The 27,878-nt window shown below is 43.0% G+C and overlaps 1 protein-coding gene across 1 annotated transcript in view; it reads left to right on the plus strand.

Annotated features, from left to right (window-relative positions):
• Nucleotides 1–27,878, plus strand: part of LOC110529414 (serine/threonine-protein phosphatase 2A 56 kDa regulatory subunit alpha isoform) — a 75,693-nt gene that overhangs the window by 32,559 nt on the left and 15,256 nt on the right. The window contains exons 2-4 of the mRNA XM_090242593.1: nucleotides 10,288–10,484; nucleotides 24,430–24,531; nucleotides 24,667–24,759. Of these exons, the coding sequence (XP_090098719.1) occupies nucleotides 10,288–10,484; nucleotides 24,430–24,531; nucleotides 24,667–24,759 (392 nt within the window). The remainder of the gene's footprint in view (nucleotides 1–10,287; nucleotides 10,485–24,429; nucleotides 24,532–24,666; nucleotides 24,760–27,878) is intronic.

A 27,878-nucleotide genomic window follows, 5' to 3' on the forward strand; every position in this document is an offset into this window, starting at 1 on the left:
TGACATAATTTAGGACCTTTTTAAGGTTGCAGTGACACATCCATTACCTATTCGGAAACCAGATTGCGTACCATAGAGAATACCATAGACAGACATAAAGAAACTCAGTCAGTTGATTATTGACAAGTTTTTCCAACACTTTTAATAAACAGTTAGGATCAGCTTGATCTCCCCCTTTTAAATAAAGGATGCACCGTGGCTGCCTTCCAAGCAATGGAAACCTCCCCAGAGAGGAGAGAGGCTCTGCGATGATAGGGGTTGCAACCTTAAAGAAGAAAGGATCTAACCCAGATGTTTTTTGAGGGTCAAATTTAAGGAGCTCCTTAAGCACCTCAGACTGTGACCGCGTGCAGGGAGAAACTGTGTAGCGGGGCAGGGGGGGAAAGGGAGGAGCATCGGGGTTAGTCGCATTAGAAGGGCTGGGAGATGTTGCCCATCCAACATTTCCCAACAAGGCATGGCTGAGTCAAATGGGAATCCTGACTTAATGAGGTGGTGATTTTAAAGAGCTCAGCCATGTGCTCATGGTCAGTAACAACCACATCATCAACATTAAGGGACATGGGTAGCCGTGAGGAGGAGGGTTTATTCTCCAGGTCTTTAACCGTTTTCCAGAACTTCTTGGGGTTAGACCTACAGAGAGAGAACTGCTCCTTAAATTAATGTAACTAACTTTGGCCTTCCGGATAGCCTGAGTGCACACTTATTTATCATTTGCCTAAACGACAGCCAGTCAACCTGAGTATTTGTGTGGTGGGCCTTTCGCCAAATGGTGTTCTTGATCAAATCAAATACATTTTTATTTTTCACATGCACCGAATGCAACCGCTGTAGATCTTACAGTGAAATGCTTACTTCTTGAGGTGGAGTAACTCTGCCAGATCACAGTTGAACCAGAGGCTGAACCTGTTTTTTAAATTCAAATGTTCTTTATGGGGGTGTGTTTGTTAACAATACCACTGAAAATATGTTTTTTAAGGTCCAAGAGGGTATCAAGCTGATTCTATACCAATTTACAGAGGCCAGGTCATGAAGGAAGGCTTGCTCATTAAAGTTTTCCAGCAAGCGTCTGTGACATCAGGACCGGACATTTAACTGAGCAGCCCATACGAACACAGTCTGTAAAACGGTGATCACTAAGGTCATTACAGAAAACTGATGCCTACCAGGATTATTTGTGAGGATTAGGCGAGTAGCCTTTTCTGTATGTCTGGAGTCCTACCTTGTGGGATTGATAATGATCTGAGAAGGATTTATTGTTTTAGGACTTGGTCAGGTGGTTTAGCATGTCCCAGTTTAGGTCACCTAGCAGGACAAATTCAGATTTAGTTTAAGGGTCCAGGAGAGAGTTTTGGGCAGGTAGGGTACAAGCTGGTGCTGATGGTGGACGATAACACCCAGCAACAGTCAAAGAGCTATTTGAAAGTGTAATGCTTAAAACCAGCAAATCCACAGACTTGGTGGAGACAACCGAGCACTGAAGGTGTTCCTTGGTAAAGATTGCCACTCCACTACCTTTTGGAAGATCTGTCTCTCCGAAAAAGGTTCTAACCAGAAAGATTAACGTAAGTGTTAACACTCGTTTGTTCATTCTTTCTGTTTGGGCTTCTTCCGGTCAATTTACGGTCTGCAAATTATTTGTAATTTAGTTCCAGCTCCCCGACCATCCATTCAACAAAAACATCTTCCTGTGGCTGAATCTAGTAGATCAGTTATTCCCAAACTGGGGTACACAATGCCATCGGGGGTACGCCCCAAAAAAAGGGATTCACTTTTAAAATATTTTTTCCAACGGGGCCATACATTTGGGTGAGGATTTTTTTCTCTTTCTCTCCTTAGTAGCCTCGTTTTCACTTCCAAAAATGTAATTAAACCATCCAGTGTTCAGCGAAATAACAACATGATTTCAAATACAGGTAGCCTAGTCTAATAATTAACATCCAATCACATTAACCATTCTCTCGCGGGAATTCCACTAACGGTCCGAATGTAGCCAAACATAGCTGCTGCTCATTCAGTTTGCTCGAAAATTGATAAATGGTTTTTAAAAAGTAAGGCCTGCATCCATGGAGACACATACCAGCTCTACTGATAGTACTGCTACTACCAGCAGTACAACACCTGCACAACGCAAGTTGTTCTGCTTCAACGCGCACATCCAATGCTAGCATCAGTAATTCTACATTTGTTGTTAGCCCAGCTAGCATGGACACTGACAGTTGTGAATCTGATGCAGCCAAAGAGCTACTGCCCACTTACCCGGGAAAGCGCCGAACAACAGACAGGGACGTTGGACCATCAGAGGCACAAATATGATGAGAACTGCATTGATTTGGGGTTCACTTATATTGGGAGTAATGCCTTTCCTCAGCCACAGTGTGTTATAGTACTTTTGTATATATCTCACAACGCGTTGAAACCTTCACTCTTGCGCAGACATTTAGAAACCAAACATGCCAATTTGGAAAACAAGCCACAGAGGTTTTTTGAGCGAGAATTAAGACTCGTTTTGAGTAGTAAGACATGTATAAAAGCAACAGATACTATTAATAAGAAGTGGCTAGAAGCATCTTATATGGTGAGCTACCGAATAGCTAGGACAGGCAGGCCCATACTATTGTGGAGGACTTAATTCTTCCTGCTGCCGCGGATATGGCTGGGACAATGCTGGGGGAAAAGGACAAAAAGAACTGTACAGACAATGCATTTCACGACACATCAGTGACATGGCAGGAATCGTTTTGAAACAATTACTGCTTCGCATACAAGCCAGTGAATTCTATGCTTTACAGCTGGATGAGTAAACTGATGTGGCGGGCCTGGCACAGCTCCTGGTATATGTCCGTTGCTTTTATGGGGGGTCGATTTAAGGAAGACATCCTCTTCTGAAACCAGGACAACAGGAGAGGATATTTTAAAGTACTGGACAGCTTTGTGACATCAAATGGACTTTGGTGGTCAAGATGTGTTGGTATCTGTACTGATGGCGCGAAAGCCATGACAGGGAGACATAGTGGAGTGGTGACATGGGTGCAAGCAGTTGCTCCCGACGCCACTTGGGTACACTGCAGCATCCACCGAGAGGCTCTTGCATTCCAAGTGAATGCCTGACAGTTTGAAAGATGTTTTGGACACGACAGTAAAAATGTCTAACTTTGTTAAAGCAAGGCCCCTGAACTTGTGTATTTTCTGCGCTATGCAATGATATGGGTAGTGACCATGTAACGCTTTTACAACATACAGAATTGCGCTGATTATGAAGGGGCAAAGTATTGACGTGTTTTTTTGACCATGATATTCACTTGTCTGACCGCTTGCATGACGACAAGTTTCTCACACGACTGGCCGATTTGGGTGATGTTTTTTTCTGCCTGAATTATCTGAATCTAGGATTACAGGGACTCTCTGCAACTATATTCAATGTGCGGGACAAAATTGGGGCTATGATTTAACCTCTGGGATATGTGGGACGGTAGCGTCCCACCTCGCCAACAGCCAGTGAAATTGCAGGGCACCAAATTCAAAACAACAGAAATCCCATAATTAAAATTCCTCAAACACCATTTTACACCATTTTAAAAATAAACTTGTAAATCCAGCCACAGTGTCCGATTTCAAAAAGGCTTCACGACGAAAGCCCACCAAACGATTATGTTAGGTCAGCACCTCGTCGCAGAAAAACACAGCCATTTTCCAGCCAAAGAGAGGAGTCACAAAAAGCAGAAATAGAGAAAATTAATCACTAACCTTTGATCTTCATCAGATGACACTCAAAGGACTTCATGTTACACAATACATGTATGTTTTGTTCGATAAAGTTCATATTTATATCCAAAAATCTCAGTTTACATTGGCGCGTTATGTTCAGTAGTTCCAAAACATCCAGTGATTTTGCAGAGAGCCACATCAATTTACAGAAATACTCATAATAAACATTGCTAAAAGACACGTGTTATGCATTGAATTTTAGATCCACTTCTCCATAATGCAACCACTGTGTCAGATTAAAAAAAAACTTAACGGAAAAAGCACACCATGCAATAATCTGAGTACAGCGCTCAGACACAAAAACAAGCCATACAGATATCTGCCATTTGTGGAGTCAACAGAAGTCAGAAATAGCATTATAAATATTCACTTACCTTTGATCTTCATCAGAATGCACTCCCAGGAATCCTAGTTCCACAATAAATGTTTATCGAACAAAAAAGTCCATAATTTATGTCCAAATACCTGCTTTTTGTTTGTGCGTTTAGCCCAGTAATCCAAAGGCGCGAGCACTAGGTCCAGACAAAGTCAAAAGGTTCCATTACAGTTCGTAGAAACATGTCAAACGATGTATAGAATCAATCTTTAGGATGTTTTTAACATAAATCTTCAATAATGTTCCAACCAGAGAATTCCTTTGTCTTCAGAAATGCAATGGAACGCAGCTAACTCTCACGGGAGTGTGAGAGACTGAGCTCATGGCACTCTGCCAGACACCTGGTTGAAACAGCTCTCATTCCCTCCTCCTTCACAGTAGAAGCCTCAAACAAGGTTCTAAAGACTGTTGACATCTAGTGGAAGCATTAGGAAGTGCAATATGACCCCATAGACACTGTATATTCAATAGGCAATGACTTGAAACTTGAAAAATTACAAACCTCAGATTTCCCACTTCCTGGTTGGATTTTTTTTCTCAGGTTTTTGCATGTCATGAGTTCTGTTATACTCAGACATCATTCAAATAGTTTTAGAAACGTCAGAGTGTTTTCTATCTAAATCTACTTACTATGTGCATATTCTAGCTTTTAGCAGGCAGTTTACTCTGGGCACCTTTTTATCCAAGATACTCAATACTGCCCCCCAGTCCTAAAGAAGTTAAGAAGTTCTGTCTGCATTAACAAGGACAACACACAGGTCTTTCCAGCATTGTATGATTTTTTTTTGGTGTGCAAATGAACTCAAGTGTACGGACCATGTCAAATGTGATATAGCGAAGCACCTGAGTGAGTTGGGTGCGCAACTTTCCCTGAAACGGATGACAAATAACTGTATTCGTTATCCCTTTCATGCCCTGCCTCCAGTCCACTTACCGATATCTGAACAAGAGAGCCTCATTGAAATTGCAACAAGCAGTTCTGTGTGAATTTAATTTAATCAGAAGCCACTGACAGATTTCTGGATAGGGCTGCACGCAGAGTTTCTTGCCTTGGCAAATCGCGCTGTTAAGACATTGGTGCCCTTTGCAACCACGTACCTATGTGAGAGTGGATTCTCTGCCCTCACTAGCATGAACACTAAATACAGGCACAGACTCTGTATGGAAAATGATTTAAGACTGAGACTCTCCAATACAACCGAACATTGCAGAATTATGAGCATCCTTTCAAGCTAGTTAATCCCAATTTTCGATGATCAAATAAAGTTGTGTATGTAAGTTGGCTAAATAAAGACCAAAATTATTGAAATAATATTTGAGCCCTGGTCTTATAAGAGCTCTTTGTCACAACCCGACTCGTGGGAAAGGGTTGTGGGCACCAGCCTTTGTTTTTTTTTCTGTGATTTTAGCGAAAGCTCAGGAAGTGTCAAAGTCAAGAAAGCAAGACTTTCCCCTGTGAACAGGAGGATTAAAGATGTCATATCTCCCGTGTGAGCATCAGAAATTAAAGGAAATTGCCCTGTAGATCTTGTGCGTCACCACAGCCGGCATAGTTAATGTTTAACGAGCCGTTGGCATAGTGGAGTTGTCAAGGCCTTTCACACAGGTACATGTTATGGCTAAGGCCCTGTGTTTTGTGCAATCATGTGACATAGCAAGATTTTATCCTGTGTTTTAAGACAGAAATAAGAATTACATCAAAAATGAAAGCAATTGTCTGAGGATGGTGCTGGACCATCTGACATAAAAACAAAAGGAGACCGTTTGACGAAAAAGCTTTAAAGGTAGACTCAGTGAAATGACGTTGCCACGAGCAGATATTGAGATGCAAGAACTTTGCTCTCACGCAGTCGCACTGTATCTGTGCAGTGTGGTAGCCAAAGCACCAAAACAGCGGAGAAGTTGAGCCTCACACTTCAACGCTCTTAGTTGTTGCGGAAATTTACCAACTATGCTGCTTACTTTCTGCATACAAGTCAAAATCCAGGCATGTCACTTGACTGCACAAAACTCAGGACCCTAGTTATGTGCCTTTCTTAGTTTTCAGGCCTCGTGAAACATCTGGCATTTAAAAAAAATAAAAAATGCCTTTATTAAAATGACAACAGAACAGTTTTAAAGGTAAACACTGCTTGTTTGAGCTAAAACACTCACCTGTTTTTGTCATAAGAGAGCAGCTATAGGCCTAGATGTAAGTATTATTTTTTGCTTTGTTAGTGCCTGAGATTGCTTTATTGACTTTGTTGCCTAACCTGTGCTGGTAAAAGTCAAATGCCAACCCACTTGTTTCTACAGTGTCCTCCTGAATTATTGGCACCCTAGGTAAATACAAAAAAGGCAGTGAAAAACTGTAATCATTGTTTGTCAGCTTGATCTTACTCAACATATCATATGAATCTAACCTTTAATTGAGTTAAACACATTTTTTTTGTTGAACAATTCTATCAAGAAAGTATTTTATTCAAAAACATGCATGCCAGTTATTGGCACCCCTAAAAATTCTTATGAACAAAATCAAATTGATGTATATTCCGATTTTATGATTTGTTAATTTTAAAGTTAATCTGAGTCTTTGGGAACTCCATGACTTCCTGTTTCACTGGGGTATAAATATGAGGTGGTACACACAGGCTAAACTCTCTTTGTCATCCTTCAACATGGGAAAGGATAGAGAACATACAAATTAAATGAGACAAAAGGTTGCTGACCTTCACAAATCAGGCAATGGCTATTGAAAAGGTAGCTACACGCCTGAAAATACCCATCTCCACTATTAGGGCAGTAATTAAGAAACGTAAAACTGGAGCTGTAATGAACCTGCCTGGAAGAGGACGCAAGTGTATTTTGCCCCCACGGACAGTGAGAAGGATGGTTCAAGTGGCAAAAAAATCTCCAAGGATCACAGTTGGAGAATTGCAGAAGTAGGTTACATCTTGGGGTCACCAAGTCTCAAACTACAATTAGGTGCCATGACCAAGTTATTTGAAAGGGTTGCCAGAAGAAAGCCTCTGCTATCACCAAACCACAAACATAAGCGCCTGGAGTTTGCTAAATGTCATTGGAACTTTGATTGGAACCAGGTTCTATGGTCTGATGAGACTAAAATGTCGTTTTTTTGCATCAAACACTAGAGTTGGGTTTGGTGTAAAAAAGAAGCATGGTCATTCAGAAAATATCCTAATTCCCACTGTGAATGAAGTATGGTGGTGGATCTGTGATGTTGTGAGCCTGTTATACATCCAAAGGCCCTGGGACCCTTGTTAGGATACATGGCATCATGGACTCCCAAGTACCAGGAGATTTTAGGTCAAAACCTGTCTGCCTCTGCCAGTAGGCTAAAACTGGGTCGTCGTTGGATCTTCCTGCAGGACAACGATCCAAAGCATACCTCCAAATCTACACAAATGGTTCGCTGACCATAGACGTTTCGCAATGGCCATCCCAGTCCCCTGACCGAAACACCATTTGAAAACCTATGCGGTGAGCTGAATAGGAGAGTCCTAAAGTGAGGACCAAGGACTGAAGGTTCTGGAGTGTTGCTGTATGGAGGAATGGTCTCAAATCCCTGGTCTTCTCCCACCTCATCAAACATGTATAGGAGACGACTCAGACCTGTTGTCTTGGCATCTTTTTTCTTCATATTTACCTCGGGTGCCAATAATTCAGGAGGGCACTATCTACTAGAGATAGCATTTCACTGCACCTGCGATAACATCTGCAAAACTGTACGCGACCAATAAACTTTTTGATTTGAGTTTGAGTGTTCTTTGAACTCACGTGATAGGGAATTATAGGTCATAAAATATCCCGGGGTCAGTTGCCACAGTGAAGTGATTTTACTTTGTCAGTTTTGATACAATAACATTCCACATGTAAGGAAAATAATGATACAGTAGCTTAGTGGCCATCTGAAAGAAAGGGAAAAAATAAAAATGTTGCTTAATGGGTGGGAAAGGGAAAGACCTTCCAGACGAAAGGCAGTTTCCATTATGACAAGCATATCCTGTTCAGCAATGCCTCTCTTCCTCTCGCTCTGTTCTCGAGCCCATCATCCACAACAAAATTTGAGTGCTCTCTGACCAAACATACTGCACATTATGTGGTTCAGCAAGCCCGTCACTAACTGAGGCCTCTAAGTGAGTTAGGATGTTGTCAATATGGCCCTCTCTATTAGAGCCCGACCAATATATCAATTCACCGATATTATAGGCCGATATTGGCCTTTTACCGCTATATCGGTATGGGACGATAATTCAACCAATGTGTAATAAATAGGATGAATAAACATATCTCATGCTTATCTGAACACTTGCGGACATTCTCATGATGTCATTGTCACAATATATTAAATCAACATTTGAAGCATAGTTATTGAACAATTTCTCTCTTGGATGGCAAATTCTGAAAATTCACTGGAAAAATTACACTTTAATTTCCCCGCTGTAGAACAGTATATCACAGATATATCGGTATCTGCAAGTTTTGTCCCCAAAGAAATCTGCATCGGACAAAAAACAAGATTAACTTGGGCTCTAGTCACTATTCATTACTGTATTACAGCATTGAACCACAAACACTATGGACATTTCATTACTGTATTACAGCATAGAACAACCACACAGAGTCGAAATACTGTATGTGTCCAGGAGAGAGTTGGAGCTTTAGGTAGCCCTGATTTTTAGATGGTGGTCAGTCAGTCGGGGATGGTACTACCAGAGATATTAAGGAAAGAATGAGATAGGAATCCCATTTGGCAATGAATGTATAACACCCAACCCAGCAGACTGTCGACCAATCGGGTTCACGTTGTCATGCTGCGTTACACAGTTGCTAAACTAATCATCACGCAATCCCTTCACAAATTTAAGTGTCACTATTCCAAAGCTATACAATATTACAGAGAACAAGTTAATTATCTCACCTCAGAAAATATTTCTAATTTTGTACTTCCTGTTCACTAAATGCATGCTAATGTTGGGTTTTTGAGCTAGTGCACAATTGACTTCGTTCCACTCCTTGAAGGAGAGCTGTCCTTGTCCCAGAATCGCCGGGAATGCTCCGCATGGCTCATTGACGACGCATGGACAATGTACACAATGGGCATTAATACGAGTTTCCCATCTCCTCAAAAGTGTCTCTGGTACTATGCCTATCATTCTTTTTCAAGGCTTCTTCATCCTGATACCTTATCAGTTAAGAGCCATAACCCTCTGCTAGGCTAGGCTAGCCCAACACTGCTGTACTATACTGTTCTGTCACGTCGTTTCTGGGTGGCTGCAATAAGTGCTGTTTGTAGCCTGGCAGGGATCAGGTTTGACAGCTCTAATAACCCTGCACACACTCACCGTCTAATCCATAAATGGCTTTATGATAAAAGCAAGAGTGACTGGGCTGGCTCTATTGAGTTTTATGTCAAATGCCCGTTGATTGGAACAACACTGACTACCTCCAACTACCAAGGTTAAGGGCTTGTAAGTAAGCATTTCACTGTAATGTCTACCTACACCTGTTGTATTCAGCGCATGTGACAAATACAATTTGATTTGAAATTGTGATTTTTAAAATCATATCTGGATCCTTGCCTGTGTTTATTGTAAATTATAATCCTCACATCTGTTTTCACAGGCTGTGTAAGCATTTGGCCTATTATGATTTGAGGTACAGTATGCGTTGTATGGAGTGTTTACTAAAAACCTACTAAAATGTTCCATTAGGATTACTCTCAACTGCACCTATTGTATCAGTGTTCTGTTCTGTGACTATACACATAAGCCAAGTACCTGTAAACTTGTCATTCAGCAAATGTCTGTTTGGCCTTGCACTGAGGATGTGAATTGAGCCCTCTGTATACTGTATAGTTTGGCTCTGTTTCAGTCAGTTTTGTACATCCAATCTGCCCATGAATTTTCATAAAGTTTTGTACTTTTCTCGTCGTGACGGGTCTTTCCCTAAGTTACATTCAGTTGGGCTGCCTTGGCAACAGTTACCTGCAGTTTGTGGGTAATGTTGTTTAGGCTACAAACCAGGCAAGCTTTAGTTGACATCGATACCGTGCAATGGTTGTACAGTCACCCCATTTAGGAGTCTTAAGGCTAAATGACAATGTGGACTGAATGTTGTTTCCATGTCATCTCTGGTTCCAGATGCACCCTCCACAGAGCAGCAGGAGCTGTTCACCCAGAAGCTCCAGCAGTGCTGCATGCTGTTTGACTTCATGGACTCTGTCACCGACCTGAAGAGCAAGGAGATCAAGCGGGCCACGCTCAACGAGCTGGTGGACTACGTCTCAACCAACAGGGGCATCCTGGTAGAGGCAGCCTATCCGGAGATCTCAAATATGGTGAGTGGGCTCCTTACACTAACAGCCTTTTCACGCTACTGAGTAAAACCGAGCTGAGACTAGCTGTACGGTGATAGCCTATTTACGCATCCTCCATAGTTGCTGAAATGGACAATGTGAAGAAAATATCCAGACCAGCACAGAACAGTTTGTGTTAGTACAATAGTGTGAAAATGGTATACCAGAAAACCATTTTGTTTTGTCACGGTGAAACAATTAAGCATCCTGTCCCTAACATAGAAGTTTCATCAAGCAACATTGGGAGATATTCTACTCCGGAGACCGGATTTTATACTCCGGACTCCGACATTGTTTGTCCTAATATTTCTACATTTCTTATTTCCATAATTTTACTTTTTAGATGTGTCTGTTGTTGTGTATTGTTAGATATTACTACACTGTTGGAGCATTCCACTACATCCGCAATAACCTCTGCTAAATATGTGTATGCAACGATACATTTTGATTGGAATCTTTATCCTGGATAGAATGCTTCTACAAAGGAGCGAAAGTGGTCATTTAAAACATGAACTTCAATTGTAATCAGGGTTTGAACGAAGAAGAAAAAGTACTGGGGCCTCACGAGTGGCGCAGAGGTCTAAGGCACTGCATTGCTGTGAGGTGTTGCTACAGACCTGGGTTCATTCCCACAACCGGCCGGGGAAGGGAGTCCCATAGGACGGCGCATAATTGGCCCAGTGTCATCCGGATTATGAGAGGGTTTGGCCGGGGGGGGCTTTACTTGGCTCAACGCACCCATAGCGACTCCCTGTGGTGGGCCGGATGCCTGCATGCTGACCCCAGTCGCCAGTTGAATGGTGTTTCCTCCTCCGCGGCTGGCTTCCAGGTTAAACTGGCGGGTGTTAAGGAGCGCAGTTAGACAGGTCATGTTTCGGAGGACAAATGACTCCACCTTTTCTTCTCCTCAGCCCGTTGGGGAGTTGCAGCGATGAGACAAGACTGAAATTGGGGATAAAAAGTGGGTCAAATGCAAAATAATAAATAAATATACATTTAGAAAAAGGACTGATTTTGCTCATGGCTTGGTTATCAAAACAACTTTCCATACTCACAAAAAGCTTATTTCTATACAATGTTGTGCACAAATTTGTTTACATCACTATTAGTGAGCATTTCTCCTTCACCAAGATAATCCATCCACATGACAAGTGTGGCATATCAAGAAGCAGATTAAACAGAATGATCATTACACAGGTGCACCTTGTGCTGGGCACAATTAAAGGCCACTCAAAAATGTGCAGTTTTGTCGCACAACACAATGTCTCAAGTTTTGAGGGAGTGTGCAATTGGCCAGCTGACTTGCAGGATTGTCCACCAGAGCAGTTGCCGGAGAATTGAATGTTCATTTCTCAACCATAACCTGCCTTCAACGTCGTTTCAGAGAATTTGGCCATACGTCTTATGGAAGCTCGTCAGCCTTACCGGGGTTTTGACCTGATTGCAGTTTGACTGTTGTCACCGACTTCAGTGGGAAAATGCTCACCTTCGATGGCCACTGGCACACTGGAGAAGTGTGCTCTTCACAGATTAATCCCAGTTTCAACTGTACCAGGCAGATAGCAGACTGTGTGGGCGAGCAGTTTGCTGATGTCAATGATGTGAACAGAGTGCCCCATGGTGGCGGAGGGTTATGGTATGGGCAGACATAAGCTACGGACAACAAACACAATTTTATTTTATCAATAGCAATCTGAAGGAACGTGTATAACGTGGCAAGATCCTGAGGCCCATTGTCGTGCTATTCATCCGCCGCCATCACCTAATGTTTCAGCATGATAATGCACGGCCCCATGTCGCGAGGATCTGCACACAATTCCTGAAAGATGAAAATGTCCCAGTTCTTCCATGGCCTGCATACTCAACAGACATGTCACCCATTGAGCATATTTGGGATGCTCTGGATTGACGCGTACGACAGTGTGTTCCAGTTCCCGCCAATATCCAGCAACTTCACACAGCCATTGAACCACACAGCCATTGAGGAGTGAGACAACATTCCACAGGCCACAATCAATAGCCTGATCATCTCTATGCGATGATGTGTTGCGCTGCACGAGGCAAATGGTCACAACAGATACTGACTAGTTTTCTGATCCACGCCCCTATCCTTTTTTTTAAGGTATCTGTGGCCAACAGATACACATCTGTATTCCCAGTCATGTGTAAACCATAGGATAGGGCTTAATTAATTTTTTTCAATCGAATTGTTTAGTTTAGCTTGAATAGAAACAGCTGTCATTCTTCGAGATGTGAAATGAAAGGGCCTTAGGATATAACCTTGTTGCGCACTGTACACAGTTGCTATTCTCTGAGCAACCTGGGAGAGAGGCAGTGCTCCCAAAGCCCTCACACACCTTCAGCTCCAGTCAGACCCAAAGATTACCCAGACCTCTTAATCACCTCGCTCATCCTTTTGCCCTTGTCTCAACCCTCACCGCTAGCCATGGTGCCAGACCAGACAGGGAAGGACGACCCAAAACCTCCCCAGTCAGTTTCCAGCACTCCTTCAGTTCAGCACTAGATCATCAGGATTCAGGAAGCAACTAGCTGTCTCTTCTCCATGCCAGTGCAGTCGTTTAACAGCAGGTCCGGGACAAGGTAGCACGTCCAGTGAACAGGTCAGGGTTCCATAGCCGCAGGCAGAACAGTTGAAACTGGAGCAGCAGCACGCCCAGGTGGACTGAGGACAGCCAGGAGTCATCAGGCCAGGTAGTCCTGAGGCATATATCACATTTTAAGGGTGTGTCAGACAGAGTAATTGTTTATCCAGATGTCATTTTATGGGATTTCTATCTAGGAAGATCAGCCCTGCATTACCTGACATTTGGCATGTACCATTGCTCCAGGCAGCCACATTATACATTAGCATGTCTACTTATTCTCAGCTTACTGAGAAAACGCTCTCCCCGGTTTTAGCTTGTCGTCTAGCTGGCTAGGTTTAGTTTATTTACCAACCCATACCAGTGATAAACGTAGCCGTGTTATCGACAAATGGCAGTACACAAACAAAATCAAGCTCACTTATTTTGCTAGCTAGAAAGAAGTAGCCACAAATTCATTCAAGCATTTCAGTTTAGCTCACACTCGGCAGTAGCCCCCACAAACACCTTAAAAACTTGCCCTATACAGTAACGGTGAACTCCTTCGTGGACAAAACTACTCTTTCCCATAGTACAAGCCTATCTATAGTATGACAGCATCAGCAGTTAGCTACCAACAGCTGGTAGACATGTTTACATTTGGTTCGTTTTATCAGCGTCATTTAGATGAAGACATGCGCTAAATACGTTATAGCTAGCTACTGTTAGCATAGAGATACCAAGCTATCTCTTTCACTTACCCGATTGAGTTCCATGCTCTCTTAAGCCCATGATAATGCTCGGTCTCTGCTGGTGCTGCTGGCTGTTTGACATGCTTTAGAAGCCACAGTAATGGTAGGGACAGCATCCACTTTGAGAAGGAACTTCTTGTTGAAGCCCTAATTCCATTGTTGATAGCCATGGAAGTTCTAAAATGTGTCCCTCAGTAGATTCAATTTAACCGCTTCATTCTCATATCCCACTTTTTTTTTTACTTTTGTCATTCATCGTGACTGATTTGGCAAAAAACCTCACACAAACTTTTTGAACAACTTTGTATTATAACAATTGATTTAAGAGTTTGTAATTTGGGAATGTTTTCTTGGAATTCTAAGTTACTATTATATGCATTGAGAAATAAGTGCTACACTTCCTTTAACCTCACTGGTAGAGCTTTCACATGTAGTTTGATTATTTCGATGACATGCGTATGACGGAATCAGTGAGAATTGGCCAAATGTAGCGTTCAGTTGTGCTTAAACCACCTCTTTCACAGGTAATGTGTATGTAACGGGAAGCATCCTGTTAAACTGTGGAGTGTGGTTGAGTAGCTCTGTCTTTTTCTGTAATAGGTAGTCACTCTTGAACACAAAGAAGCCTGGCCAGCCTCAGTGACTCACTCACACAGCGTTTACAGTGCCACGGATACGGACTCACTCTGCGGCGCTGCCAGGGGAACCGCTGATTACACACAGGGATAGGTTATCATCAGCACATCCTTAGCTATCGTGGCAAGATACTTGTGTGTCATAGGTAATCGTGTAGGCATCCTTCCTAGGAGGACCTATAGATTTTGATGTAGCAAATCGATAAACATACACATCCAGGGACCGCTGCTTGATTATACTGCTGGATAGGTTGTTGAGTTGCCTGTCTTGAGTGTTGATTGCTCTCTACCTATAGAGTAGCCTCACAACTGGGCATGTTAGGAGGAGCAGGGCCTCTGAATAGGGTTAGTCATTAAAGTTGCTCTCACCAACAGCACCACATCTATCAGTGCTATTTATCTGGAGGCCGAGGGCTTCCCTGAGCGAGAGGAGGAACCATGGTGGACAGATGGGCAAGGGCGTCCTCAGGACTCTCCATTCTCTGCATCCCATGATAATGAAGTGGTGGGTGTTGAAGTGCAGTGCATTATGCCTGAGCCACAGCGACCGCTTTGATCATTGAGGCAATGGAGAGTACAAACAGGTAGATCATAAATGTAACCATGGATCTCGCTGAAAAAAGCATCTGCCCCTGGGTGCTGATAGATGAATGGTTTAGCCTCTAGTTGCCCACTCTGTTAGACACACGAGAAGTGTAATATGAAAGACAATCTTTACAGCTGCACAGCTGTCTCGGTTCAAGGTGAAGAATGTTTGATTGACTTCATATTGTGTAGGCCTATGATTTTGCCGCCGCCTTTTGTCAGCGATGAGGATGGGAGGACCGAGGGCTTACGCTGAGATACTTTCAGAGCTCTGATTTACATTGAATTCCGTGAACTCTGGCATTTATGGTATGATAGGTCCATTAAACTACATCTATAACTGGATGATTCATCTCTATCCACACCTTCTCTATCCTTTTCCTGCGCCCTTTTACTCTTTTGTACAGCACCCTTTACTTTATTTCACTCTCTCAAATACACACCACACACACAGTACAGATTTAGCTTGGTCCCCCGCAGATACCACTGAGTGGGGCGTTGCTGTGTCACACACACAGTCCCTCAATGACCCCACACAGAGCTTAAAGCCTTCTGGTGCCATTAGTGCATTTCGCTTAGTTATCGACCCCAACCCTGGCTAGAGACACACCCCGCTTCACTTTCTCTCTTATTTGCTCTCTCTACCATACACGCTCCAGTTCCCTCTCCTTCATTTCTTTTCTTGTGTTCCCAATCTCCCACTGTGCATTTTGACATGTTTGATATGTGTGCTGTGAAATAATAATAGTCATGTCCATCTAGGTAGCCAAAGTACATTCATGGTATGACACCCTATTTTCAGACTAACACAATCATATATGAAGGAAAAAAAATATGCAGGTATTTCTTCTGGAAATTGAAACGGGGCTGATGTTACAGTAAATAAATTATTATACAGCATAACATTACAGCAAGAATGGCTTAATGCTGCTACAGCAGCACAGCAAGAATGAGCTAATAGTGCTACAGAACAGAGCTAATAGTGCTACAGAACAGAGCCAATAGTGCAACAGAACAGAGCTAATAGTGCAACAGAACAGAGCTAATAGTGCTACAGAACAGAGCTAATAGTGCTACAGAACAGAGCTAATAGTGCAACAGAACAGAGCTAATAGTGCAACAGAACAGAGCTAATAGTGCAACGGAACAGAGCTAATAGTGCTACAGAACAGAGCTAATAGTGCAACAGAACAGAGCTAATAGTGCTACGGAACAGAGCTAATAGTGCAACGGAACAGAGCTAATAGTGCAACGGAACAGAGCTAATAGTGCAACGGAACAGAGCTAATAGTGCTACGGAACAGAGCTAATAGTGCAACGGAACAGAGCTAATAGTGCTACGGAACAGAGCTAATAGTGCAACGGAACAGAGCTAATAGTGCTACGGAACAGAGCTAATAGTGCTACGGAACAGAGCTAATAGTGCAACGGAACAGAGCTAATAGTGCAACGGAACAGAGCTAATAGTGCAACGGAACAGAGCTAATAGTGCTACGGAACAGAGCTAATAGTGCTACGGAACAGAGCTAATAGTGCTACGGAACAGAGCTAATAGTGCTACGGAACAGAGCTAATAGTGCTACAGAACAGAGCTAATAGTGCAACGGAACAGAGCTAATAGTGCTACGGAACAGAGCTAATAGTGCTACGGAACAGAGCTAATAGTGCTACGGAACAGAGCTAATAGTGCTACGGAACAGAGCTAATAGTGCTACAGAACAGAGCTAATAGTGCAACGGAACAGAGCTAATAGTGCTACGGAACAGAGCTAATAGTGCTACGGAACAGAGCTAATAGTGCTACGGAACAGAGCTAATAGTGCTACGGAACAGAGCTAATAGTGCTACGGAACAGAGCTAATAGTGCAACAGAACAGAGCTAATAGTGCTACAGAACAGAGCTAATAGTGCTACAGAACAGAGCTAATAGTGCAACAGAACAGAGCTAATAGTGCTACAGAACAGAGCTAATAGTGCTAGTATTTGTGTGTGTGTGAGTGTCGCAGTGGTTGTTATCAGCCCGGGCAGTTGTCTTGAGGTATTTGGCGTCAGGGCGGGATGAGTATCACACTGTTACTTTATTTCCCGCCTGGCAGCCCTCCCTGGAATGTGGCCCATGTGACACCACCAGCAGCCAATCAGTTGCGTTATACCAAGGCTAGAGAAAAAATTCCCATTTCTTTCACTGGCTTGTTTGGGATCAGCTGGGCATGTTCAACACAGGGTGGTGAAGAGAATGCACCCAAAGCAGTGATATGAAGCGGTGTTAGCTACTCTCATCTAACACATGAAATCACATCATACACAGATTACATCAGTTAAGGGAGAACCATATAGTTTAGAAAAAGAGTTGAACAATCTGTCCTAGTTTTACTAGCCTCGGATCTGTGTCCCCCACTCCCCACAAACCGAAGCAGAATTTGATTGTTCAATGCAAGGTTATTGTCCAATGTGTATTTTTCTTTCTTTCCGTCTGTTAGTTTACTCAGTTTGGTGTTGGGTGTCCCTAATTGAGGCTGTCGGTTAAGGTCCGGTCCTCCTTGAACACCTTAGAGGTGACTGGAGCGTCGTAGCTGCAGATAAAAGGCTTTGTCACCGGCTGTAGTGGGTTGTCTGGCGTCTTATCCCGTATCCATGGCCGAGCGGCCCCACACCTAATGAGATCTGGCCAGCTTAAACCCTGAATGGAACTACACAGAGACTGTGGAGCGGGGCAGGGCTGCACCTGTAGACCATCCAGGGACCCAGAGAGGTGTTATTGAGCTAGAGTAGGTTCCTTGAAGTGACGGACAGGAAATTCAATACCACCCTGAATACCACTACAAAACCTGTCTTCAAGACGACTCTCTTAGGCACAGCACTACAGTGTCATCAGATTGAGCAGCTTTCATTCTAAATGAGACATGAACTTGGGTCAAGGAAAGGCGAAGCACATACATAGTTATTCCCGAAGTAGCTAAACAATTCAAAAGTAATTCCAGTACATACTTCCAACAATTTTCCATCTCCTCCCCCATGCTTTTGTTCAACACACTATCTGTGTGTAAGTGGCAGGGATGTGTGACTGGCTGCTTATTTGTACACCAGTGGGACTCTGTCTATAGTCTGGATCATTAGTCTCCCCCATTCCCCTCCTCCCTCCCTCTTCCCAATGTCTCTTTTTCTCTTCTTCTCCTGATGGTCTCTGTCTATTTTCCTGAATAAAAATATCTGTTTCCAACACACACACTGTCTCTCTCTAACATCCACCCACCTCCTCCACCAAGGCAGTGAGATGCAAGACGGTGTCCAACAGCACCCCGTTGCTTTAGAAACCTCGGCCAGTGAAAGGAACACTCTAAAGCGTTCTTTACACCAAGGAGATCAAAGCGACCCAAGCTGTTAGTTAGCTCCAGCTAATTACATATGGCGCCATCTTTGTAGTGTGGGTACCGTGCACTCTCGGAGCCTGTCGCAGAAGTGGGCTCTGCCTGTCATGAAAATGAAATGGTATAACAGCACTTATGTGTTTAGCGTTGCACATTGTTCAATGGCTGCTGCCAGTGCCATCCAAATAAGGATATTTCATTCAATGTATGGTTCAGTGTGCTCAGTATGTTCAATGTTATCCAGCCACCTCTGCGGAAGGCCAATTTTATAGTCAATTAAACGCTAAGGAAATGGTATAGTAAGTAGCAGCAAGCTGTTCGTTATCTCAAAAGTTGCATTACTGTCAGCTGAAGAATGTTTTACTCCTTCGTCACCCCTTTAGAGCTGTGTGGCTTGTCAAACTGACAATAGGTAATTGGGTGTTGTCATATATACACACACACACACACACACACACACACACTGTGCAGAATGGTAGCACTCTTGCCAGCCTCTCCGTCGCCGTGTGTCACTCTCCAATTCCTCCAAGGCTAAAAATACACCTCTGCTGCAGTGATCGTGGTGGTGATGACCTGCCTCCAAACTGAGTCTCCAGCACAGAATTGTAATGGGGAGATGTGGCTGATGCAGAATCCTTTAATGGATTTATCTTTGCCCCCCTCTGTTTTGATTATATTATTCTCTACCCTTCGCCACGGTTGATGTATTGAAACATGCTTAGTCATAATCAAGTAAAAAGGAAGTTGTCCTCCTCTGTAAATTACTGCCAGCTGTGTTTATGCAGCACAGCATGAATATGATTTGCTCTGCCGGGTCACGATAGTTTTCAAAACCCAGACCCTCAATCTTTTTTTTTATGTTTTAATAAGAGTTCACCTTCTAATTAAACAAACAGACAATAAATACACGGCTCCACTCAGTGTTCTAGAATGCAGGAAAATGCGGGTCAGTTCAAGACAGTGCTATGTGAATACTTAGTTTTCTTTACCCTGTGTCATTATAATCACATGCAACAGTCATTTGTAGTCTGAACGATATTATAGCCGTAATATGCTTGTAGCCTACTCGACATTGTTGATGAAATACAAACACAATAGGAGCGTTGGAAAAATGACACGCTCGCCACGCGCATCTGATTCATTCATTAGGAATAGGATTTGTTTAATTTCATTATTTTACATTTTTAATTGTAACCACAATGTAACAAATAATTCAACTGTGGTTCGAACTTTAGCAAACAAGCTAGTGTGAAAACGTCAGCAAAACAAACATTGTCAACATGAATGTGCGCCTACTTCCTCATCTCCCTCCTTTGCGCTCTATTTTCTCCTTGTCAAAAAGGGTGCGTGCCCGAGCAAAGTAAACATTTCAGGACTCAGGTGCCCCTATTTTTAAAATTGTCATTAGTCTCTCTAGGTGATCAGTGCCTATGCAGGAGCATTTCTTGGGTCAGAATTTGGTTCTGGCAACTGAATCCCCTTTCAGCTCAAACACGGGACATGAGTAGGACCACAGCACGCTGTGAGCTGAGCGTGTGCTGGGAACACGTTCCAAATGCCACTGACTGAGACTCCCGCCACATGTACCCTCCCCACAGACCGGCAGATAGAGTACCAGTGGTTTGGAGAGTTGATGAGACATTTTGGATAATTGCAGCGAGTCTATTAAAATATTAAAAGCTGGAACTTATGTCATGGTCCATACACAATACAATGTTATGTCATGGTCCATACACAATACAATGTTATGTCATGGTCCATACACAATACAATGTTATGTCATGGTCCATACACAATACAATGTTATGTCATGGTCCATACACAATACAATGTTATGTCATGGTCCATACACAATACAATGTTATGTCATGGTCCATACACAATACAATGTTATGTCATGGTCCATACACAATACAATGTTATGTCATGGTCCATACACAATATAATGTTATGTCATGGTCCATACACAATACAATGTTATGTCATGGTCCATACACAATACAATGTTATGTCATGGTCCATACACAATACAATGTTATGTCATGGTCCATACACAATACAATGTTATGTCATGGTCCATACACAATACAATGTTATGTCATGGTCCATACACAATACAATGTTATGTCATGGTCCATACACAATACAATGTTATGTCATGGTCCATACACAATACAATGTTATGTCATGGTCCATACACAATACAATGTTATGTCATGGTCCATACACAATACAATGTTATGTCATGGTCCATACACAATACAATGTTATGTCATGGTCCATACACAATACAATGTTATGTCATGGTCCATACACAATACAATGTTATGTCATGGTCCATACACAATACAATGTTATGTCATGGTCCATACACAATACAATGTTATGTCATGGTCCATACACAATACAATGTTATGTCATGGTCCATACACAATACAATGTTATGTCATGGTCCATACACAATACAATGTTATGGTCCATACACAATACAATGTTATGTCATGGTCCATACACAATACAATGTTATGTCATGGTCCATACACAATACAATGTTATGTCATGGTCCATACACAATACAATGTTATGTCATGGTCCATACACAATACAATGTTATGTCATGGTCCATACACAATACAATGTTATGTCATGGTCCATACACAACACAATGTTATGTCATGGTCCATACACAATACAATGTTATGTCATGGTCCATACACTTGCGTTTTCAGAATGCAACACATTTTTTGTTCTTTTTGTTGTTGTGCGGAACATAATTCTAAGTTTTGCTTTAGCTAGGCTACATCTCCATGCACTGTTAGAAATGTAGCACTCGTCACTCATTTCTATGTAAACAGCCCACAGGCCTCGCAAATTCTCTCTAACACACAGACACGTATACATGCGTTTGATATACATACACACACACACACACACACACTACTCCGGATTGTAGGGATTAGGTTACCTCTGCGAACAGTCGTTAGATCATACAATGGTTTTACTCTTCCTACAGTGCCTTCAGAAACTATTCACACAACTGTTTTTTTGCACAATTTGTTCTTTCAAAATGGGATTCACATGGATTTAATTGTTTAAAAAGGAGGGGGGGGGGGTCAATGATCTACATAAAATACACACAAAAAAATCAGAGTCCATTCAACTTATGTGACTTGTTAAGCATTTCTGAACTTATTTAGGCTTGTCATAACAAAGGGGTTGAATACTTATTGACTGAAGACATTTCAGCTTTTCATTTTTAATTAGTTTGTAAACATTTCTAAAACATAATTACACTTTGACATTATTGGGGTATAGTGTGTAGACCAGTGACACAACATGTCAATTAAATCCATTTTAAATGTGAATACTTTCTGAAGGCTCTAAGTAATCTCTTTTATTTGTGGTACCTAACTTTGAATGCAGAATTTAAACCGTTCAGGCCTTCTTTATATGTTGGACATTTTTCAGCGGACTGAACAATACAATAAAACTGTTTCCATGCATCCTAGAGTACATTCGATTAGGCCTGTCCGTAGTTTCTAGTTTTCCAACAGAAACTTGTCTTTCAGTCCCAAGATTTTGAGGAGTGCCGCATCTCCCTCTTCTCTCCTTCAACCCTCCCTGTATGTTTGGATTGTTCTGTGGCTGTGTTCATGATAAAGCACCCGCACAGCAGATATCAGCCTACTTATCATCCCTCACTCAGCATATTAGTGGAGTAAACTGCTACTGTTCTCTGGGTATTAATACAATGATAGGAGACTTGCAGCTTTCATCTCCCTATATGCAAGGGAAATCTCCCTCTGTTTCCCAGCTGCAGTGCAAGCTGTACACATCTACATTGGGAAAAAGATGTGTAGCTGAAATTGTAATTCATTTTCTGTCTTTGTTTTGATTATAAGTTGGTATAACCTATTGATATGCAACCTGGTCACTCACTACTAATTTCCTAGATTTCTTAATTTCTATATAAAGGCCTAGTGGGCTAGTTATTCTGCAATGTATTTTACACCATGTCTGTTCTGGTAGTGCTACCATAATGCTGTGTTGATTGCTGAATTGATGTGAAACACTTAAAGGCCATCCTCAATGGGGAAAAGTAATCTTGTCCTAGCGTGGGGAAGGACATCTAAGAGGCCTGCACAGGCATGAATTTTAACCTGACGTTCAGACCCTACCCATGCCCCTGACGTTCAGGCCCGACCATACCAATGCCCCCGACGTTCAGGCCCTACCCTACCCCGGCCCTATTGCTTCTGCCAGATTTAAGGCCCTGGCCGAAATCAGAAATAACTTCTTCCATTAGTAAATTCATTAGCTGCTCCTATGCCTGTCATTGCTCCCTATGCACAGCTCGCTCTGCATGCGCTCTGCCCATGACGCTCTGAGTTTTGAGTATCCATAGCAACGGCTCTGCTTGGGCTGCTCTGCTCAATGAGGAGACAAAACTCAAGTAACATTCTTTTCTTTGAAATAATCTCTCCTGTTTTATATTTGATGAGGTTGAAGCACTTCTGACACAATGTTGTGATCTTAGTCAGATATGACTACTGTGCAGCACAGCACAAGCAAATGGCTCAACTTCAATATGTTAGTGATCAAATTAGTGATACCCGAGCCCTGCCCATACCCTAGTTATTGATTTTTAAAAAATTAAACGGGCCCTACCCGATGTATAATCTAAGGTGCTGTATCACATCCGGCTGTGATTGGGAGTCCCATAGGGTGGCTCACAATTGGCCCAGCACCGTCTTGGTTTGGCCGGGGTAGGCCGTCATTGTAAATAAGAATTTGCTCTTAACTGACTTGCCTAGTTAAATAAAGGTAAAATAAATGTAAAAAATGGAGGTCGGGTAGCAGAGCTCTAAGGGCATCCCGTTCTGATGTCCTGGGAACACCCATCATCCCAGGCATTAAAATGCATTGATTGAATTATGTTTGAATTATGAGTTACACCTACCATTACAAATGTCTCCAAACGAGAACTTTCTCACCAGAAGTTGTGATGATTAAGAAGCTAGGCCTTTCTGTTTTTTTGGGGGGGGTTTAACCCCCTTTTCGTGGTATCCAAGTGTTAGTTGTTGCTATCTTGTCTCATCACTACAACTCCCGTACGGGCTCGGGAGAGACGAAGGACGAAAGCCATGCGTCCTCCAAAACACAACCCAACCAAGCCGCACTGCTTCTTTAACACAGCGCGCATCCAACCCGGAAGCCAGCCGCACCAATGTGCCGGAGGAAACACCGTGCACCTGGCGACCTGGTTTGCGTGCACTGTGGCCGGCCCACCACAGGAGTCGTTGGTGCACGATGAGACAAGGATATCCCTACCGGCCAAACCCTCCCTAACCCGGACGACGTTAGGCCAATTGTGCGCCGCCCCACGGACCTCCCGGTCGCGGCCGGCTGAGACAGAGCCTGCGCGTGAACTCAGTGCCCTATACCACTGCGCCACCCGGGAGGCCTTTATCTTAATTTCTCTGACTAAATATAGGACACTTTTGAATCTCCTGATGTGGTCATATTACTGGAAAAACTGTTTAAATAAGTCCGGGATAAGGAAGCTAGGACTATCATGAGGCTTTTAAGGAAGTCGACAGCAGCTAGGCATTTGGCTATCAAGTTTTCCCTCAGGACATCAGCAAATCCACATTGTGTAACTTTTTAATGTAGCCTAGTATTCTTAGACTTCAGTCTGATTGTTACAGCGGGCCAAACTGCATAGGACATGAAATGCCTTAGGAAATATCATTCTGGTTATTCTTTCATGATGTATTGTATGAGTGGAAACCTAATGAATAATAAACAGTGTATTGTAATACCTCTTGTCTTGTAATATGTCTTGTGACCACCTGTTTAATCTTTGAATTTCATGTAGCTCTCCAAACCTAAGATCGAAGTTGACTATGTCCAGTGGGTAAAAGTTTGCCGTTTGTCCATGTGCTTTTGCGTCAGTTTATTTTGTTGCAGTTTTAGTGTGTTCATGAAATGCCCTTTTGTTCACAGATCTGCACCAACATATTCCGGACTCTTCCGCCGAGTGAGAACCCTGATTTTGACCCAGAGGAGGACGAGCCTACTCTCGAGGCCTCATGGCCACACATACAGGTAAAACCACGTCACTTCAACTTGACCTCATTTTAACTCTACTTTTTTTTTTATTTTTAACACGTGTTATATCTGGTATTATGCGCTATATGTATATTTCATTTGGCTCAGATTTAGTTCGTTGACTTTTCCCAGCTTGTCTACGAGTTCCTCCTGCGATTCTTGGAGAACCCAGACTTTCAGCCCAGCATCGCCAAGCGCTACATTGATCAGAAGTTTGTGCTGCAGGTAAGCGTCGCAATCTGATGTCACCTGTCAATGACCCTTATCCCCTCAGATTTCAGACCATTGTCAGTCAAATGGCCACGTGACATCGTCATCAGCAGGGGTGTGTGTATTCCCTAGGAGGCAAACGGGCCAAGACATTGAACTTGTCCAATAAGAAAGTCTTGTTTTCTGTTCTTAACGTTGTCAGTTGCATACACCCCTGGTTTGACAGTGTTGTTCAAAGCTATTGTATTAATTACCAAATATTGTAGAGACTTTAATTTTCTGTTGTTTACTGATGTCACTGTCGGTTCTCTGTGGATCAAAAAGGGTGCACACAGAAACAAGGCCAAACTAAGTGAAGTCAAGAAGACAGACCTGGCAGCCTTACAAGCCTCAGACTGCCTGCTTAACATCTTCTCTTCAAAAGACTCCAGTACAATACATCAAACACCAACCTTGTTTGAATAATCATTTGGTAGATTAATCTGTTTTGTTAGTGGTCATTTTGATTTGGCTTTGAACAAAAGTGGCACTGATGTGCAATTCCGTTTTGCGCTCCAGAGCAGAAAGGTCAGAGTATGACCGACCGAAAACAATGAACATGTTTGATTGATTATCTCTCCTGGCAGTTATCAAAGCCTGTTTTTTTTCAACATTACATCCTGTGAAAGTTAGTTTGGAGCATAACATTTTACAAAGAGTACATTTCTTCAGTGTTAGTCTCAGTATTTAGCCTAGCTTCTCAAGGGCACATATGCCCTGATCCCAGATTGCCCGAGTATGTCTCAATGGTATTTCACCATCTTAACGTCCCACCTTGGGTCGTATTCATTCGGCACCAAAAGGTAGAAAACAGACTGAAACTGGAAGAGAACCTGACATTTCCGTTACAAAACGTTTTGCTGCGGTGTGCCCTAATGAATACGACCCCGTCTCACCCTTGCTGGAGCTCTTCAGCGGTAACCTGCTGGGGCTGTGCCGTGCGTATTTATCGAGCCGTCCTCCTCTCCCTAGAGCGAGGGAATAAACGGGGACTAACGCTATGGCCTGGAATGTTGGCTGAGCTGCAGCATCCGAGGTGCTCTGGCTGAGTTTCCATGATGCGAGTGGTGGAGGGGTGTCATGGGGAAGCTTTAAATAGCACCCTATTGTTTACTCTGTTGGAAGGGAAAAGGGGACTGTGGTCGGAAAGAGGCTGGTGAAGGGGTCGGGCTAAGGGGGGACAGAGAGGACAGGCCCTGTTTTTTTTTTCTGTGGTTTTATTCTCAGTGCTCGCTCCTGTTTCTCTATGACTGTTGGAGACAGACCTTGACATGGGAGAGGGACTGTACAATCAGTTCACATGGGAATGTTAGTGTATTTATAGCCAAATGTATTTCATTTCATCAGGTTGAACTGTCAGGACATATTTTATGCATAGTTATTTATTAGGGAAATTGCACTCTCTGTGAATGTAGTAGTCTTTGAAATTGTGTAGTACGTGCAGAGGGGAAGGAAGTACAGCCCTGTCATTACCAGAGTTACGGAAGTGTTGTCACCATAGATCGGCTTCCTGTCGCTCTGCTGATGCTGGACAAAAAACTCCTCTCAAAACATCCACATGAAAGCCTTAGGTGTCGTACTCTCCCAAATATTCAATCAGTTTGAAGATATTAAAGCATCATTTTAAATGTTTCCAGGTGATGTACATATTGCGGCGGGAACTGGTTTTTCTCCCAGTTACTGAATGCCCACTAAAGAATGGAATACATACAATTGTACCATGATATTTGATTAGAAAGCTTTCTTTCAAAGTGTTTTGATATTTAACAAGGAAGCCTTTGAGTCCAGATCTTATGTAGCCTATGTTTCTTGTCTCTGGATGTGTCACAGATAGTCATCATGCAGAGCTCATTGTGTGGTTAGTGGCTGCTGCTGTGGTATGATCAGAATGCTTGTGTCTTCACTGTCAGCTATGTGCTTGTCAGGGCAGGGGGACTGGGAGAGGGCCTGGTGGGACAACATGGCAGGGGAAACACTCATCGCATTCTGTTTTGGCTGGCTGGCTGGCTGGCTGGCTGGCTGGCTGGCTGGCTGGCTGAAGGCAGTGAGGAGTTATTCTCACCAGCCCCGCCCATATCCTGAAACTGAACAAACCCTTTGCTGTTGAACAAGGCTTCTAGTGACTTGAAAAGATGCTTTGCTAGAACTGAACCGAAACCTTTTGTGAGTCATGCATTCAAATTACAGTGACACTCTCTCTGTTCCCTTGTTCCTCGCTTTTTACTTTCTGTTTGAACCTATATCTGTCTCTGTATACTGTGTATGTCTGCGCAAGCACAAAATGTTGTACCCTTAAGTAGTGTTAAACAGTATTGCCTCTGCTTCCTGTATATAATACAGGTTAGGCTACTGACTATAGAAAGAGGCTGTTTGCACAAGTCTAATCCCAATCATTAGACATATGCTGTGAATCCATTAAGCCCTGTGTTGTCAAAACAACAATACTTAGTGACAGAGGTCTCTCGACCTCCGTACGTTCTCTCTATGTTCTCCCCCTCCTAATGCACGGTTAGCCTGTCCAGGCAGAGCTCTCTGTGAGGGGTCTGGCTGTGACGGTCTCAAATGGCACCTTGTTCCCTATAGGGAATCCCATAGGGCTCTGGTGGAAGGTAGTGCACTGAATAGGGTATAGGGTGTTATTTCCGATGCAGCCCGCGTCTCCGATTGAACTATTCTCATCCACGTGGGATTATTATTAAATGGCGCCGTCACGTCATTGGCACGCAGCGAAAGGAAGAGCGCTCCAGGGGGGCTGTTTTTACCTTTGAGCACAGACTGAGGCTTAGCCGGGGCAGAGAGGAAGAGCGAGGAAGTGCTGGAGGTCACAACCTCCCCGTGGATACACCCCAATTATTTACGTAGCTACTCCAGACCCACTTCCTCTCTTCCTCCCTCTCTGACTTCTCAATCAACATACTGCACACAACTACAGTGTAGACTGTACACGCATTATAACAAGCCCATATTAAAAGTCTGTCTGTCTAGAGCTCAAATGCATGCATGCACACGTGCATAGTGTGTACACAGTGCACAACAGGGGGTGCGACGATTGCTTTTCTGTCACGTAGTGTCAAGCTCACCTGACACCTGAAAGG

This window comes from Oncorhynchus mykiss, chromosome 8, assembly GCF_057628025.1.
Source record: "Oncorhynchus mykiss isolate SJ-2025 chromosome 8, ASM5762802v1, whole genome shotgun sequence".
NCBI lineage: Eukaryota > Metazoa > Chordata > Actinopteri > Salmoniformes > Salmonidae > Oncorhynchus > Oncorhynchus mykiss.